General features: G+C 39.0%; 1 protein-coding gene across 4 annotated transcripts in view; it reads left to right on the top strand.

The window, feature by feature from the left end:
- Positions 1–19,103, top strand: part of evlb (Enah/Vasp-like b) — a 49,590-nt gene that overhangs the window by 16,198 nt on the left and 14,289 nt on the right. For all 4 annotated transcript variants that reach the window (XM_061052431.1, XM_061052432.1, XM_061052429.1 and 1 more), the window contains exon 2: positions 17,580–17,748. In XM_061052431.1, the coding sequence (XP_060908414.1) occupies positions 17,580–17,748 (169 nt within the window). The remainder of the gene's footprint in view (positions 1–17,579; positions 17,749–19,103) is intronic.

The following is a 19,103-nucleotide window of genomic DNA, read 5'->3' as shown; positions in this document are numbered from 1 at the left end:
TTATTTGTTGGGCCTTTTGTGTAATATACACCTTGGAAAATCATTTGCAATGGATGCTGGGATATAAGGGGCAGCCTGGGCTCCTTGGTGATCGAAGTATAGCCACAGTATAGCCAGATTACCATGACAACCAGTGCTCGCCACTCCATGGCAGCGAACAGAGATGTACAGTAAATGTATGCAGAGAAACACACACATGCACACACATACACACACACACACACACACACACACACACACACAGCAAGAGAGAAAGCTTCTGCTTCAGTGACTCTTCACGCTACAAGCAGAAACAACCTTCTTGGTCATGTGTTCTGTGTGTGTGTGTGTGTGTGTGTGTGTGTGTGTGTGTGTGTGTGTGTGTTGTCTTTATTCTGATGAGATCACATCTGTTAAAATAAATTACTAGAGAATTTATATTTTCACTTTTTGATGGCTCATCTAATATTAGCTGCTTTTCAGCTTATAGGTACACTTTTTCTTATGGCCTCACCCTTTATTAACGATCTCTAATGCAAGGAAATTCTTCCATTTTCAATTATTCTTTTTATGTATCAAAAAAGAAGAATCACCAAAAGCTCCAGTTGTTTTCAGCTAAATTAAAAACATTGCTGACATTGACAAAATCCCACCATTGATGCGGTGGTGCAGAAGCTGTTCTCTATTAGCAGCTCTTTCCCCCATTCACACATCTTTCTTCTTGTGCTGCAAGTTCGGTACACATCGACCAAAGATCGCTGTCCTTTCATCATTTAAGCTCGTTCAACTGTCATTACTGTGGCGACACAAACAATTTAATTCAAGAGAGTTCAAAGAGTTTTGTTAATTCAGGAAGCTAACTCAAGCTGCTTATCTCTATGTCCTCATAGACCACACACCCCCGTGGAGTCTATGTTCAAATACCTGCATTACTTTACATAATTGTTCAGGACTTTTTGTGACCATGTGAAGTGTGAGTTTGTGTGTATGAAGCAAAATGAATGTGACAGCGTGATAATGAGTGTTGGTCTCATTTAACCATGGAGGTGATCTTCTTCAAAGTTCAATATCTTTAAGAAAGAGAAGACCATGACATTTACAATTATTTTCATATAGTTAACAATGATTGTTTTGAAAGTGTTTCTTTTTAAGAAATAACCTTTGGTCAGGCTAACTGATATGAGCTCAAATGGTATCAGCCTCTCAAAAATACAAAAAAAATATGTCTGGATTTTTCCTAAGTTTCAAATGTCTTCTTGATTCAAAATGACTTTCTAACCCTCAAAACTATGAAAACTAGGATTTCAGTTGTACGGGCTGATTCCCCCCTTCAGCTCCTTCATGTCTTCTTCACCTTGAAAGCCTTTGACATGAATCCAAGAGCTGCTGTAATGTACGTTATTGCTTGAGGATTACATCTTGCATGATGGAAAGGCTTTTTTGTTGTTCCCCCAGTGCACTGAATGACAGATTAGAGCCGGAGCCCACCACACGTGCATGTCAAACATAGGAAAGCACTGCTTGAAATTTGTCAAATATTCTGGGTCACTGCATCTTCTGACTGATGATTCCTGTCACGATTAACAACCAAATAAAATCACCATGTCCACTATGCTGCTGTTGCAAAATAGGATGAGTCGGCCAGTTTCAGACGCCTGTTAGTGTGTTATACACACAATCAGAACCCACTCTAGTCTGCGATAGAGAGCACTTAACCTAATGGCCTTCAGCAAACTGTAAAATGGATCACATGTAAACACATCTCAGCTGTGTGTCTGTGTGTGAGGCTCCACAGTAAGCAGCAGCAGTTAAATGGCATCATGGGGCAGAGTGAGAGAGCAAGGCCTCAGGGCATCTCCACAGCTTCCTTTTCTCCTTCCCTTTACTCTCTCCTTCTTTTCTACGAGAAGTAAGACAGTGCTTCTTAGTCGAAGTGAGTGTAAATGCTCCAGCAAGGCTCTATCCTACAGTCCTCTCTTCCAGGAAATGTTTCCCCTCTTCCAAATGGAGATGCATGCATTTTTAAAGCCACCCTTGCTTTCCGCTCCTTATCTTCTCTATCTCCCTGCCTCCTCCGCTTATCGTTCTGTCTCTGTCTTTTAATCTTTCTTCTCCTCCTTCTCTCCTCCTCTCTGTACGCTGTTGAAGTATCTCTGCCTGCCCAACCATTAGATCTTTCTGCACATGTCTGTATAAATTGGGAAATTCTAGCCCTTGAGATTCTCAACAGGATGATTCATATATTAAGTTTACAGAGTGCATGTAGTTTCTGTCCAGGTAGACGAGGACAGCCAGAGGCTCCAGACTTAATATTAAACATTCCAGGAAATGCTCATTAAACTGAGATCAAGATTTCCACAACAAAAAACTAGAAAGGAATGTCTGGCTCCTAGCAGGGCTCTAAGTCTTCAATGCCACACATGGAGCAGAAGTAAAAGGTCTGTTAAAGGTACAGTATGAGATTTTGAAAAAAATAAATAGTCTCATTTTCAGGCAGAGAGCTGTATGAGAAGATCAATACCACTCACATTTCTGTCTGTTGAACATGACACAGGAGCCTGTAGGCACATGTTATTACAAAGACTTAAGATGTTAACTTGATGCATCTACTCCCTGGTTGTCAAAGAAACGCTTTCAGACAAGGTTTTCGTTTGTATCTCATACAGACCCTGATGGAAGATGGAAGCATCTGTTTTCCCCCTGTCTAAAATATGATTAATGCCAAAAGGTTTATTTAATTAGGCACAAAATTACATGTTGAGGTCAGGATAGGGGTAGCTTAAACTGTAACCTATTGTTAAAGATCCTCTGTAAAGTTTAAATATGTCTCAGAGGTCCCCAAAACATGTAAGTGAAGTTTGTTGCCAAAAATCCGCTCTGTATTTGATCATGCCTATTTCAGCCCTTCTAAGAACATGCTGTGTCTGTAGCTTTAAATGTAAATGAGCTGTGTCTGACCACGCCCCCTCTCTGGAAGGGCTTGTGTTGCTTGGGCATTCTTGCACCGTTCCCAGTTGTTTACGGTGAGAAGGAAGACTCAGAGGGCAGAACAAACACCTAGCTGTGGGAGTGTCACCCACCTGGGGGAGGGGCTACTGCCATTTGTGATGTCACGATGGTAAAATCTCCAAACAGCCTGATTGAGCACACATTTTCTGAAAAGTGGAGCAGGCAAAAGATGGAGACAGTGTTTAGCTATCTATGAATTTGACATTGGACTTGGAACTTGTTAACCAGCCTTGCAGCCGAGTGGTACCTCATTTGTTCTCTTGCTTTATATTTAACATCATATCTTAGTAAATCTCTGAAACAAAGACAGTTTGTGCATTCAAAATGTCCAATTATTCCCCTTAGGTGTTTTTAATGTCTTCATGCACCTCATTAGATCACAGCAGTGTGTCAAGTTGACTAAGTTCACTGAGATGAACTTGTTTGTTTACAGCTGCAGTCAGGGATCTATCGACCATGTGTTGTCTCTGCCGACGCTTCTGTTATGTCAGAGGATTTGGCCGTCTTTGTAGAGACATAAAGGACCATCTGAAGTTTAAATCCTCTGCCACTGAGTCCCTCAGTTATTTTCCACTCTCTTCTGTCTCTCTGATTTAAGCCAAGCGGGGTCGAACACAGACTGTCCTCTCTTTCATTTCAGTAGTTCCGCCTGGCGTCTTCTCTTTCACTGATGAGTCAGAAGGGAACAAAAAGATGTCAGGACAACAGTAGCATTTTTTGCCCATCCCACGCAAGCTTGCCAACTCTTTATTAGACCTTTTTTAGCAGCCATCATGCTGACGTGACAACGAGCCCTTTACGAGTTTTTAAAATGTGGCTCAAAACCACAGAATCCTCCGTCAAACCTCCAACACCCATAAACCTCTACTTTGATGCTAAGGCAAGATTTTCTCATCCCTCACACTTCATAATACATGCACTTATTGGGCAAACATAAAAGTACAGAATACATGACCCCTCATTAAACCTCCATATTCAGCCCTCCCCAAACATATTTCCCTCTGCTGTGTTGCTCTTTTCAGACTCTCAGCATTAGCGCTCTGGGTTTAGGAAACTCTTAAATGCTTGATGCGATCATGTCGAGCAGCAGTAAAAGAAACCTCATCCTTGCACTCTCTCCTCGCTTGCTCTCAGCTTGAATTAAACAATAAATTCAGACCTGTTTTATGGCACCATGGACGTGGCTCGGTTTCCCTTTTGGCCGTCCTTGCTAACCTCAGTGGACTGTCAGAGACGTTAAAGGCTTTATTAGTGGTCTGAAAAAGAACAACAAACCCCCAAAGCAAGGAAACATAAACAGTATCGCCCAGCAAATAGTTGTGAATATGTTTTACAGGATGTGGAGTCGGCCTGAGGGGCTAAGGGACAGCGGTTTGAGCACATACAATATTTCTAAGCAGCACATACTTGTCTCCCATGCACTCATGCATACCCACACACTACTAACACACATCTGCAGCGCTCATGGTTAATTGATGTTAAGAGGATGAGACAGGACATTGTGTATTGTTTTTGCAGAGACATAAGGCTTATGTTGCTGTTTTTTTAATTTATCTTTCACTACTCATTCATCTTTTCCTCACAGACATATTTTCTAGGCCAAGCGAATATTCCACCCCAGTTGTCATGCCAACAGATTAGCGTGCTCTCGCGTGGTTGCAGCAGTTGAGTCTACAAGTGTGTGTGTGTGCGTGTGCGTATGTGTGTGTGATGTGTGATGTGCGTGTGCGTGTGTGTGTGTGTGTGTGTGTGTGTGTGTGTGTGTGTGTGTGTGTGTGTACATGTGGCCCCCTGTGTGTGGGTCCTCTCTGCAGGGTCTCCAGGCTCTGGCTTGCATTCAAATACACACGTGCATGTTCACACTCTCAGACCTCAAATGTGGAGATTCACACAAAGATAAACAGTGTCAGCAATCCAAAAAAATTATAAATTCCATTTCTTGGAAAAAACTACAAACGTTTTTGAAACCTTGAAATCTGAAGAAGCATATGCCTGCAGTGATGTTGTTAATGTTTTCTTCTTTTTTTTTTTAAAGCAGAATAATGGACAGATTCATACTTTTTCCTGCCTTTGTGTGTAGTAATGTATTGCTTGCTGATTATGCTTTTTTTATATTTGCTGATATTTTGGGTTATATTAAGAATTGTAGGATATAGACAGAAATAAGCCTTGGGTTTCAGTCTATTACTTTTTTGGTCATAAAAGTCATTAAAAGTTTCTGGATGGCCAAATTGTCGCGGCTTCTGGTGTAACCCGCAGTTGGCGATAAAGAACTTCTGGCCAAGACATTTCTCTTCTGTGTGTTGCCTTTGTGTACAGTCTGACAAGCAACATTAGAGAATCGAATTGGTGTTAGGAAACAATGGGTAAGAGCGTTTACTGCACTAACATTCAGATATGTGTTTAAAGATATTCATTTGTAGCATTGTTAGATGATTGCCTAAGGGCCCCTAAATTGCATTAGGATGGTTTGTGTTCCACCTCTTTTACTCTAGACAAATATTTGTTTCCATGGGCACAACTTATGACAGCACTAACAGGAGTGGGGAAATCATGCACCTGCAAAGCACCTTGCTAGCATCACTTTTATTGGACCCCAAGCAGGCTTTTCAGAATTGGCTTCAAAGTCTCAGCTACTTGCTAGCAGTGTTGTTTGGATGAAGGTTAAATGTGCTATGTTCATGTCCCATGAATAATCAATACTTGATGAAGATCCACTGTTACATTGTCTGTCCTAAACTATATATTTTAGGAGTCTGTAAAGTTTTGGTTGTTGTCACAGATTGGCAATCTGTGTATCACTTTTTTTAATATAAAAATTGAAAGTCGTAAAAAAAATACTGCTAACATGCTAATCTTTTTCTGGTAAAATGTTAACAGAGTGGTAGGATGGTAACATGTCCTTATTAGCCAAACAACAAAATAGCACTGAGGCTGATGCTATGCCTCTTTGTAAGGTGTTAAATCTTAAATGTAAAGGGGGAAAATCTGCCCTGATAAAGGTGCTTCATGATAAAATGTCGATTATCATAGTCATTTGGATTTCTCCTCTTTTGATACTTGAATACCTGAAGCAAATTTGATGTCACTCTGTGAAATAGTTGTCAAGAAATGTCACTAGTATCAAACCTATCAGTCCTTATTCCATTCATCTGGTTATGTGAACTTGATGACCTGGTGGTGGCACTATGGGAAAATTCAGGTGACCACCAAAGCAAGTATCCTTTGGGTAACTTGAATAATTGAAATACATATTTTTCTTACAGCATCTATCCAATATTTCACATCTTTAACTTATATTTAACTATATTTAATCTCATTGACACTCATGGTGGTACCTTACGGAGAAATCAGCAGATCATCAAGAATCTATGAATGATTCTACAAACTCATATTTCAAATGGACCAAATTGGTAGATACATGGCCATCTATGCCTCTAGTTTAGCTAAAAACACAAATAATTTGAGTTTATAATACATGCTGAGTATACAATGGCTTTTTGTAAAAATTAAATGTGAATATAAGAGTTCCAATGGTTGAAAATCAGTGCACAGTTTTCTAAAATGCCTTGCATATAGCCTGAAAAATTGGGCCAGAGGGGGTGGGATTTAAAACTCTTGGTCCACAGAGATGAAGTTTAAAACCTGCTGTTCTATTCTGGTACTAATATGCCGAGTCATTCAACAATAATAAGTATTACTGAGTCACACTACAGCTTTCCCATGAACTGTTCCTTAACCCTGAAAGACAGATGCTCTCTGTCAGGTCATCTGTCCTTAACTCTGACATTTAAACAAGCACACACTGACAGAGTGTTTTTCCACACATTTAAAACTAGTAACCTGATTCAGCCGGGACAGTTATTTTTAGACTTTTCTTTTGCAAGTTGAGCATTTTGGTTTGTTTTATAACAGTTTGAGTTCGAGCCGGCAGGCTGTTTGAAAGTCTGCTGTCAGCAAAGGCCAATTTTTCTCTCTTCCGAGTCCTCTGTCTCTTTTTACTCTCCCTACTTCCCTTTTTTTCCACCTCCTCCCTCCACCGCCAAAACCTCAAATACGCAAGCAAGCTGCTTATGTAACTGGCCTGCTACCCAGCATGACAGTTTATTTTCTCCAAGACCATTTTTCACAGATACATGCATAAACATGTTTCTACGTATTAACATAGTTTGATTTATAACATGGGACAGAAATACACACACACGTATAAGTGGCCAGAAATAAGCATCAGTGGCACACAGGGGATGCACCTTTAGCTCTCATAATAGATTCAACTAGTCATATGTGAAGCGGGTCGATTGTTAAAGTAATGCAGACACATTATTTTGAATTATTTGACCTTTAAAGGGCAGTCGTGTCATGCAGAGCTCACTTGACGCAGGTAAATGTTCCTTGCAGTTTATAGTTGACTTTATGTATTATAAGTTATCAAAGGCCAGTTCACACAGAAAGTCGCTCTGTGTGTCTTTGCAAAATATTAAACTCTACGTCTTTCTGAACTTTTAGGTAATAGAAAACATTTAGGTCATAAATCAGACCAAGCAATCTGATTGGATGAGTGGCATTTCATGAGTGCTGATATATAGAGTACAACTTCAATGGGACTTTTCACTGTCCGTATCACTCCGCCTCAGCCTTTTCAACAGAATATGTTCAATTAACACAAACAGCAGTGTCTTGATTAATTAATCCCACAACATACTATCATTTCACTGGCTGATACATTTAAACATACAGATAAATGTACATAAAACAAAGTAGCTGGTCTGTTGTAACAATGGACACACAAATTTGCAAGAGTGTTTGTTTTTTTTGTCAATCAATCAATCAATCAATCAATCAATCAATCAATCAATCAATCAATCAATCATTATTTGTATAGCGTTAATTTATAACAACTGTTATCCTGATACACTTTACAAAAGAGCAGGTAAAAGATCTTACTCATTGTTATGTTACAAAAGGAAAATGGGATAGGGGAAAAAGGGTAATGGGTCTGTTTCAGTCAAGCTGTGTAACTTTGAGTTGGTGGAGCAAAACATTATCTGTTGATGGAGACTTTTTTAAATACTTTATTTCTAAAATCATGCCACTTCTATGTTTTATTTTAAAAAAATACATAAAAACATTCAAGGTCAAGATGTTGTACTCGGCCTGTGGGCTTGTGCATACAAACGAAACACAGCAGATATAGCCTAGAGAACATCACTTCCTCTGATGTGATGTTAATTAATCCTTAGAAATAGTTCTGTGGCGAGCTAGCTACCCATTAACATGCTTTTGAAGGAAGTTACTACAAGTGAGTCACAACTCATTAGCAAGCCTGTCAGGGAGACTCTTTTTTCTCTTAACTGCACCATTTACCAAACTTGGCATTTGGGTGTATAAGCCTACATAATTTTATTTGATGAAGAGTTGTTGAGGTGGAGCAAGTCAGCAGGGTTTCAGTTAGCTAATTTAAGCTTAGGTCACATTTAAACAAGTTAAATATATTTGAGGTTTAGGTTATGTTTAGCTTTCTACATAGCTTCAAACCTAATGGTCTTAAAAATCTTTAGTAGCTATAGAAAACATGTAGCCTACAACTTTTAAGTAACAGAAAAAAACAGGCTGATTAACTTGTTTTGTGGAATAAACATGGCTGACATCCAAAACTGCAAGCTCCTGTTTCACAAACTCTGCAGCAGAAACAACTGGGACAAACTGTCTTTGTCACAGATTCTGCTTCTTCTTCCCCTCCGTATTGATGAATGTTTGTTTAGTGACTCAGATGAGAGCACAAGATTAACATCATTGAACCAAAGTGGCTCCTCAATATGCCAACTGGTCCCTGTGGTTGGATTGCAGTGCCAGTTTTAGCACATTTTTTGTGTGAGAGCTGAAGTTTAGCTTGGGCGCAGGCTCATTGCTAATGTAGCTCTGCCCTGGCACGCTCATAAATGTTTAAGCTGTCAGCTGTTCTTCTTCCTGCTTTATGCAGCTTTGATGTTTCATGCAGATGATGCTCACACGGCAGAAACACACTTACAAGAAGTCTCATTGTGCACCCTTGTCTTGCTGCTCTGCAGGCAGAGGATTTTTCATCTTTTTCTGCCCCATCCCAGAATACAGAGAACATTTTGTAAAGAGTTAGACAAAAAGACAAACAATTTGTGGTGACAACTGTTCTGCCAGCTAACTCTCTGGATTTGGCCGTTCCCTGTAAGCAGCTGCATTTGCGACACAAAGAGACATTGTGATACACTGGCCTCTTCTTTTATTAAACCACAAATTCAAAAACATGCTACTTAATGGTGCATAGTTTCAGAGGACAGTCAGAAAAGGCAACAGTTTGGGAAATTTTAGATTTTTATACCACTGGGCTGAATGCTGTTTCATCCATAATTTATTTTCTGTCTTTTGTATTCACATATAGTGACTGGATGTACTAACATGTCCTTAAAACAGATGAATGTGACAGGAGAGAAGTGGAGTAACTCCTCCACTTCTCTCCTTATCATCTGCTAAGCCAGCAGAGCAGATCACTGTGATGTAACCCTGGAGAGTTAGAGCTCAATTCTTAAATTAAAGGCGCTGCTTGTCTGGTCTCAAGGTCACAACTTGCTGAGAGGAAACACCATCTTTTGGATAGCATATGCTGTTTTTGCCAACTTAGATATAAAGTACTTATAGAGATCACAATGAAATAAACACAATAGATTTCAGAAAAAAGCAATACTGGGGTTTGACCACCAAACAATCATGTTAGTCTTCTTTTCATTTGACATTGTGCAGTCAATTAGACCATGCAGGTGTCTCAATTTCTCACACATACTGCGGTTTTAAAAAGCTAACATACTGTCAATTATCATTAACATCAGACACCAAGATCAGAGGTGTTGTATTCTGTCCTGTGAGCTGGTTGGTTAAGTCATTTACATACCTGAATTACATGATTAGATTTAATCTACCTCAGACTAAAGCTTTGTTTGGTTCTTAAAATCAAATTGTATTAGTTTTCGTTTTACAACCAAGAACTTCCTGTTAACACATTTTTGTCAAAATATGAACGAGCTGCCTCAAATTGATCACACATATTGATCTTTGAACCGCAAATAGACCCAGAGATGGATTTTTCAAAACTGCATCAACTGTAAGAATAACCAGTAAATGTTTTGGTTTTTTTTTTTTAACCTTTTTACCACTTACTTTCAAAGGGTTGTAAAGATTTGGCTTGTTTGTGACTATTGTGAAAAGGGTAAGCATGTTGACATGTTGACATGTGCCATCTTGAAGCAGCAACTTGGACATCAATTTAAGAAATGGCATCAAATTGTCAGCTATTTTCACGTCTTTTCTTAAATACTTTCATAACTCCTCTCGGAGGTTGTAATGAAAACTGAGGACATCTGAAGATGAGTTTTAAGTTCTACATTCAGTACCCCATGTTTTTTCCTCTGTTGGGTATTTAAGGGTTTCATGATTTACCTTGGTCTGTTTTTCCCATCGTACTGTCTGGCAAAAGATTCATTCTCAAGATGCAGCAACTGTCTGATTTAGCAGAAGTTTAATCATGTTGCCTTCTTTAAAATGATTCCTCCACGCCAACATCAAACTTTGTCAAACTGACCGTGAGCTTGAATTTTATAGCTTCACTTGTCTTTGCAGTTGTCGTTCACCTGAAGCAGAGTGAATATGAAACTGTATGTACTGTGAGTGTTCACGCAAATTTGCATGCAGCGACTCGTGTGTCGGCGTTTCTATTTCGAGCAGATCTTTGTTGTTTACGCAGCGCTGCCTTGAGCTCGGAGGCCGCAGAAAGTGGAGCAGCACAATAGCTTTGATGTAGTGATGTCTGCAGGGTGGCTGCTGCGAGGACACACGGCCCTCTGACAGCACAGATTAGTGTAAGAGACAGACTCGGACTGACACGTGCAAACACTCACAGCTCCACACACTCTGTGACAGGAGTTTGTGCATAGAGACAAGCACAAACACTCATGAGGGGAAAGCGTGACAGTAAAAGACTGTTCTACATAATGTTACAATCACACAACAAGGATCTTTAGTGATTTGAAGAATTTCAGTCTGGCTTTCTGGCTCTTGTTCATTCACAAAATGATGCGGAAAATGAATGAAAACTGCACAAAAAGTCAAACATTTGATTAAATGTTTAGCCAGACAAGCACTTTATTTTTCCCAACGGAAAATCATTTCACATAACAGCACCAAATTACGCAGAAATGTGAGAATTTCCACCTATCTTTCACTGCACATCACCATTACAAAGCATTTATTATGCTGAATTAAAATTCCACCTCCCTCATTGGCTGCTCATCAGTTGGAGAGCAGATCAAAGTGCTAATTATGCTCCATGCTGCAGGGTTTTTTTTCTTATGTGTGTGTTTTTCGACCCTAATTCTCTCTCCCCTGCATGGTTCCTACCTGGGTTTCCTCTGTGATTTAGAAGCATATCCCTCTCCTGTGACGGCTCTCGGATGTGCTGCTCAAACTGGATCAGAGGAGTGATGCTTGCAGAGTAAATCTAGTGCAGGCAGACCGGATATTTGGCTGCAGAAATAGAGAGGGGAACGAAACACTTTGACGATTTGACATTGCTGGTTAGTGAAACAACAGCGTGACTGGTCCAGGTGTGAGCAGTATTTTTTTCTTTTAATAACTTTACTGCAGACTTTAGGGAAACGTAACTGGATGTATAATTTATTTTAGTGTGTAAGGAGAAACACGACCATCTGGTAATAGTGTAAGGATTTTGGTCAAAACAGGCATCCCATTAACCTTACAATGACTTTAGACATACATAAGAACAGCTAAAAGGTAGTGTAGTAGTGTGTGTGTGTGTGTGTGTGTGTGTGTGTGTGTGCGTGTGTGTGTGCGTGTGTGCGTGCGTGCGTGCGTGCGTGTGTGTTTGAAGGCGGATGATGAAAAAAGAATGGATGCATTTGTGCAATAATTATTCTTCTCAACTGAGCAGCCATCAGCAGTGTGGATGAATAATTCATGTGTTTATCATCTCAGACCCTCATTATTCTGACCTTAGACAGACACGTGGACCCATTAGCTTAACAGGTTTGATGTTTAGAAGCCCAATGCAAAAACATAGTTGTGATGATAGTAACATTATTTTGCGATAAAGTAATTTAAGATACAAATCTCTGGGCACTCTGGGATACTTGTTCAAAGTGCTGAGCTGAGTTCAAAAGTTTGAGACTAAAATCTTTTCACGTCTGGTTGTAATACATCACCGTGTCAGCAGTAACAGCGGCGCAAGCTTTGATTCAAACACAACCAAACATGTGTTTCTCCTGCACGCAGTTGCCTTCAGTGCATTTTTTTCCCCATATAGTGCATTGATCAAGACTGAGTTGCATTTATTTAAGTAATTCTCTGGTCTGCATCAATTTGAAAGTTTATGGAAAAATGTTTATTTTCCAGACTTTATTGACCTAGTGATTTCTCTGTAAGTGCACAAGTTACCAAATATGAAGCTTTTCTGAAGATTTCAAGATAAGTATCTAGTTATTATGCAGGAATTAGAAAAATATCTAAACTATTTTCCTTTAATTATCGTCGGCAGTAAACAAGGCTGCACAGACTTGAAAAATCAAACTGTTAAACTTTTTTCAATAGATTTTTGGTTGTTGTAAATGGAAAATAATAAAGCACTATTTTTGGGCAGATATGTTTAACTTTTGTTGAACTGGATATGGATGTGGCCTCTTGGTTTCAAAAGTGAAGTCAATACATAAGTGCCTTAATCCTGCAGACTTTCTAAAGACTAAGAAGGGGTGATGCAAATATAATATGGCTACAGATATGAACCTGAACTCAAGGCTCTGAAAGTGGGGAGCACAAACCAATGGGTGATGACGTCACTGTTTCTATACGTCCAATGCTTTTATGACTTTGATGTAAAATATCATCTAGAAAATGTGGTAAATTATTGATTTTTCTAAGGGAGAACGTATAGGAGTATATCATCTATGTTTCCATTGCCAAGGTTGTCAGGATTAAAGTCATTCAGGGATGAATAAAGCTGGATTAAAAATGGTACAAGAGTATAGCAAAAATGTGCATCATCATCCAAAATGCTTCTTTTGAAGTGAAGATAGGGCTTTAATAATGATTTAGCACCTTTAACACAATTTTTTATCATCTTCCTGCTCTGTGATTAGACATTTTTGTGGAAGTGACTGCAGGAGAAGATTCCTGAGCAGCTCTCTGAGATTTATCCATCTGTCCCTGTCAGCTCGAATCTACTGAAGCCCTGACTTGACATGAACAGACCAAAGAGGATGGCATTCAGGGTGTGTGACCATGTGTTCGCACTTATATGTGTGTTCATGAGTTCAAGCTTGTGTGCTGTCAAGGTAACTTCAAGGAGCTGATTTATTCATGTCCTGCAGAGCGATTGTTAATTTTTCAGTTGGTGTGACGTGGAGTGATCTGCACTACGCTTCTGAGTTTGAGTGCATGTGCATGTTTGAGTGTGTGTTTGTGTATGTGTGTCCCATAAATGTCAGTCAGAAAAACTGCCTCAGCTCCTTCTCTCTCTCTCCATCTCCCTGTCGCCTTCGTTTTTTCTTCCAGCTTGTGTCTCTTTTAGCTCGAGAACCTCATTTATTCATGCTTCTGGGCCTTTGTTGCCATTTTCAGCTAGTTGCCAAGAACTCCTTTTGAAAAATTAACACAGACGACACGTTAAAGACAATAAATTAAACAATTCATTGCCCTGCTGCTGCTCGGGCGGATTTTAGAGTGTGCACATTTAAACCACTAACGTTTGTGCAGAGAGTAACACTCAGCCTGGGAGAAAGCTTAAAATATATTCATTTGGTTATTGTGTGGCGTTTAATATGAATGATTTCTGGTCCTTCGAGTTTTAGCTTGTTCCTGCTGCTCTGCTTTCAGTTTGTTATATGGTAAACGGGACAAGGTGCTGGTGTCATTTCTAGTATAAGTCTAGTATTAGCCTGGTGCAGTGTCTAATGAATACTTATATTCAAAAAGTATGATTTTGTTTTTCATTATTCAGTGTATGCCTAAGTCAAAAAAGGCTTGAAGTAAGCTAAGCACTCCTCATCCTGTAGTTTTCAGCAAGGAATGCTCGTCATTGTTTAGTCATTTGTATCCCAGAATTTAAATTAAATCACTAACTACCAGTCATAATGTTTCACTAATGAAGGTTGAGTTCAATATCTTTGATCATTGGTCATCTGGTTATTTGCAGGGATTTGATGAAAAGCTTGATAAAACTCTCATTTTAAGGTTTAGCCTAGAGGCAATTAGCAGTAAACCGGTTAAACTCTGAAGGTCACTAGTTAGTCCTTTGTTATGTCTTTATTCAGCCTGTCGAAGCTACACAAATAGGAATGGGAAAAGAGTCCAAAGCCATGCAGGTCTGTGAAATTGCACTGAGGAAGGGCCATGCTTTCAGGTAAATGTTATCATGCTACCATGCTGAAGTTGATGATGTAAAGGGCTAATGGTCAGCAGTTGTTTTTACCATGGTCACCATCTAAGTGTAGCAAAGTATAGCCGACTAACATTTGGGAAATAATGCTAAAATCATTTGACTGTTTAAGAGGGTTTTGTAAATTTTTCTTGATGAACCTTTTTTTAATTGTTCAGAAGTTTCAGATATCAGACAAAAGCAGAATGTTTACTGCTGATTTTATTGATTAGATTATAAAATCTTTAGTGGCTGTCCCAACACTGACAGAAATGATCCTTTGACAGGGCTCAAACAATAAACACAACTTAGGCCTACATAAAAAAAAAACACATTTAAAGACCACACAAAGTTCAGACATTAAAAAGGTGACCGTTAGCTGTTACAAAGTGTTTTATTTGATTCAGTTTTTGCAAAGGGGAATGAAGGATTTTTTTGTAGATGGTTTTCTGGGCCAGAAGGACTTTGTAGCGTCTGCCTGTTGGCAGTAACTGGAAAGAGGAGTGGAGGGAGTGAGAGGGGTCCTGGAGCGGTTATTCAGTTCAGGGAGGGTAATACTTTCGGCTATAAGTCTAGGTTCTAGCTTCACAACTTAACATTCTGCTAACTTGGCTAAAACATATATTTTTGTTTTTTACAGGAGTTGTATGTGATGAAATTAATTATTTAAGAAATTAACATCTGCCAGATAGTCTTAGAAGTAATAATATTTTTAGGGTGAAGACATTGGACTGAAACAGGCAAATTGTTTATTGCTGCTTTCACTGTACTTGCTAAGCTAAGCTATTTGTGTAGACTGCAGATACAAACAAGCCATAGAGCTAGCTTGGCTAAAAATGTCTAATTGTGTTTTTCCAGGGGTTTATGTGCTGGAATGATTTCTTTATGAATACAACATTCGTTAGCTTGTTAATTTAAAGTACTTGTGGCCTTTTTTATGGGTTGGTGGGATATTGGACAGAACCGGATAGCGGTTTACTGCTAGCCTACTTTCAGTCAAAATGCTGAGCAAAGCTATTGTGAACACGTATTGCTCTTTACGCTGCATTCAAACATTAGAGTGGGTGTACATCTTCTTTATGCTGCATCAAAACTAAAGTCTTCAAGCCAAGACTTTCCCCTTCCCCTTTTTTTCTCTCCTCTCTCTCTTCTGACGCAGCTTTTTCACTCAGCCTCAGGGTTGATCCACTAATTTTAGCCTGGCAAAGAAGCAATGACACAGATGGGACTCTTCTTGTTAATCTCATTTGCAATTCAAATTGTTACTCTGTTCCTCCTCTATGTTTTTTTCTCCTAATTTTTATCATATACATCCACCTTGATCGTGTCATTTCTCCTTCACTCTATAGCACAAGAAAAATCATTGAGCAATGCTGTCATACTGATCTGTAATGAAGTCATGAGGTTTTTGTGTAGCAGTGAGTGAAAGTGTGGAAAAGCAGAAGCTACAGCTACTGATAAACGCAGTCAGATGTAAGGTTAAGCAGACGACACTGGAGGAAACACACTCTCACACACACACACACACACACACACACACACACGCTACTGGGGTGGAATTTTTGTAACTATTTAGATTTAAATGTACAGACATCATTATGTTTATTCACTGTTCTCTGATGTCAGTCAGACCTGACAGAGTTCAGCTGTGACTAGATGACCAAGGACAGCTTAGTGTGTCAAGGGTCTTCCCTCATATCTGCAAGGATGTTTGGTAGACTTATTGTCTGTTCCAAATTGTCCTAGACATCACAGACTAGTTTAGGTGGTTCAGTGTGACCCTGACGTCAATAACGTCTTTTTGATATATAGCAAAGCTCAGGAAGAGTTTGGCAGAATTGGCATAGCAGGGACACAGCATCAGACATGTTCTGCTACTCCATCTCTGCTCCGGAGTATTCTTGTTTGTATATACTTTGTTCAACTGAAGCCATATGAGTCTCTTGAATCATTTTGAGTGTGAAGTCAAGTTCTTAGTAATTTCCTCAACAAACTGCCGTTACGGAACTTGGAAGTAAGTGCAAATAATTTGTATTCTTTGCCATTACCATGTCTGAGTTTGACGATATCAAAAGAAACTGTAATTCGGCTGAAATGATTAAAAAGCTTGACTACATGCTGTTGAATTATAGGTACCGGTATTATTATAAGTATATTTGCATATAATAGAAATTGAATACATTTCTTACATTTGCAAATTGGTGAGAGTTGGGCTGCCGGGCATCCTGCGGGGGTGTCTCGGAGGTCTGAGCCAGCTTTTGAGCTGTGACTTGACACAGATAAGACCAAACTGTGAACCTATATTCTAGGGGAGATGTCCCGGGGTGGATTAATATGAGAATTAATTTCGATAAGACCAGGAGGTGAATCTGTGTCCGGCGGGATGTAAGACTCTGTAGTCACAGGACTTTAGAGCAATAAGATCTGTGTGCACACTGAGCTGATTACTTAATGTATGGTAGTCGTTCGTTATTAACAGACCCAACACAATTATAAGAACCTATACATTGTTCTATATATGCAAAGCCTGTGGAAGAGTTTGGCAGAATTGGCATTGTAGGGACACAGCATTAGATGTTTTCTGCTACTCCATCTCTCCTCAGGAGTATTCTTGTATGTATAAACTTTCTTCAACTTAAGCCACATGAGTCTCCTGAATCTTTCTTTCTGGAAGTCGAGTTCTTAGTAATTTCCTCAACAGCTACGATTGCTTCTCATTAAGAACATCAACAGATGCTGGACAAGTGCTTGATTACATTTGGATCAGACTATTAGTGTAACACAGGATGAGTGGACTGTCTGAGGAAGTAAGGGAGATAATTACAGCAAACAATGCAACAACTCAAACACACATCAGTCTGTGCTGTGAAATGAAAGTTTGAGCCTAATGACAGAAAACATTTATTTACTGCACAACAGGGTTGCTGCACACTTGAACAGTTTAAGGGAGACTGCAAACTGACTTAGAATTAGTAAGTCATTGGTTATATCACACAGTGTATGAATACCACGTTTGGACATTTCCTTAAATCAAATGTTTCTTGACTGCACAATGACTCATTATTGAATTGATCATTTCTACACAGTTTGAATTTAACTGACTGCCTCCCTCGTCTCTTTGCTTCTCTTTCTCCCACAGTGAGCAGAGTATCTGCCAGGCACGGGCCTCTGTCATGGTCTACGATGACACCAGTAAGAAGTGGGTGCCCATCAAGCCTGGACAGCAGGGATTCAGCCGTATCAACATCTACCACAACACTGCCAACAACACCTTCAGAGTGGTGGGCGTCAAACTGCAGGACCAGCAGGTAAGGGAGTAGAGATGAAGACATGCTGCTGTGTAGAAAACAGTGAATTTCTGCGGTTTAGTCGCAACAGAGAGATATTTCATTGTGCTGTGGGAGGATTGCAGCATACAGACATTTCTGGCTTTTATGGGTTATGATTGTGAGTTTTCTTTTAAGTAACTTGCAAGACATAATCCCTACAGCAGAGTTTAACAGAAGAAACTAATGTGGTTTGAAACAGAAACAGGTGCTCATAAGAACTGAGGACACCTTCTTTGTGTTTGTTTTTAGTGTGTGTTTGTGTTTAAGAAAACTAGGATTTCATTAGAGATTCCTCGGTCATTGTCTCTAAAGACAGAGTGTCATTAGTGCTCAATACTCTTAAATGTATGTTCATATGTTGATAAGATACTTTATAATATAAAGCTAAAAACCTGTAAAAGCTATAAAAACAGATTTGAAACTAGAAGAGCAATTCATGAAAATAAAAGGGAAAACAACTTCCAATAAAGTGGTCTCTGCCTTTACAATTAGAAACCATAATAGTGAAATTAAATCAAGTCTTTGTTTAATGACTACTTGTTGTCAATCTCTTTCTGCCTAAGCCGTGTAATGCATTGTTGTTTGAAACAGTGATTTGACTTAAGATGACTTTTTACTCACACAGAACTGAACTCATTTTAAAAGCGAATATCGTTCAAAACTTGTGAGCTGAAAAAAAGCTTGAGTAGAATGAAATTCAAAATGCTGATCATATCCTTCAATGACCAAAGCCAAATCAAAAATGCATGCACACGTCTATTGTAAAAGATGTTTTTATTCAAATATTTGTTTGAGTACAATAAAGATCTTAGAAGAAACGTGAAACTAAATATAAACGAATGTAAAAAAATAAAAAGGTTAATTCATTAAAAGTTAAGAAAGTAACGTTTATCTGCATAATATAGATATTTCACTTTTCCTCTGACAGACACATTTATTTTTAAGTTTATAAGGAATGAATAACATTATATTTTTCATCGCTTTTTTGTTTAAGATTATAGCTAATGATGTATAGCACATTAGCAGGGGACAAATCTGAAGGCTTTTCAAAAACTGTGCTGTTCATTCAAACCGGCTCTAACAGTTACAAAACTCATTTAATCCTTTGAAAACAGAGGAATCAATTCTCTGGTATTTCAACGTGTTTTTCTCCCAGTAACCAAACTGAGTTTTCATAACAGAGATGATGTTGTATTTATTTCCCCAGCCTGAAATCTGTAGACATTCATCATCCCTCAGATAAAGAAGAATGAGTGTTTAAAAGAAATGCTCCACAGGGATAAATCTGTGTGCTGTTTTTCTTGTGTTTAATAACTACAGCTCCGTCTCTTCGC

Source organism: Labrus mixtus, chromosome 12, assembly GCF_963584025.1.
Source record: "Labrus mixtus chromosome 12, fLabMix1.1, whole genome shotgun sequence".
Lineage (NCBI taxonomy): Eukaryota > Metazoa > Chordata > Actinopteri > Labriformes > Labridae > Labrus > Labrus mixtus.
The sequence above is the reverse complement of the archived record's forward strand: the minus strand, read 5'-3'. Positions and strand labels throughout refer to the sequence as shown.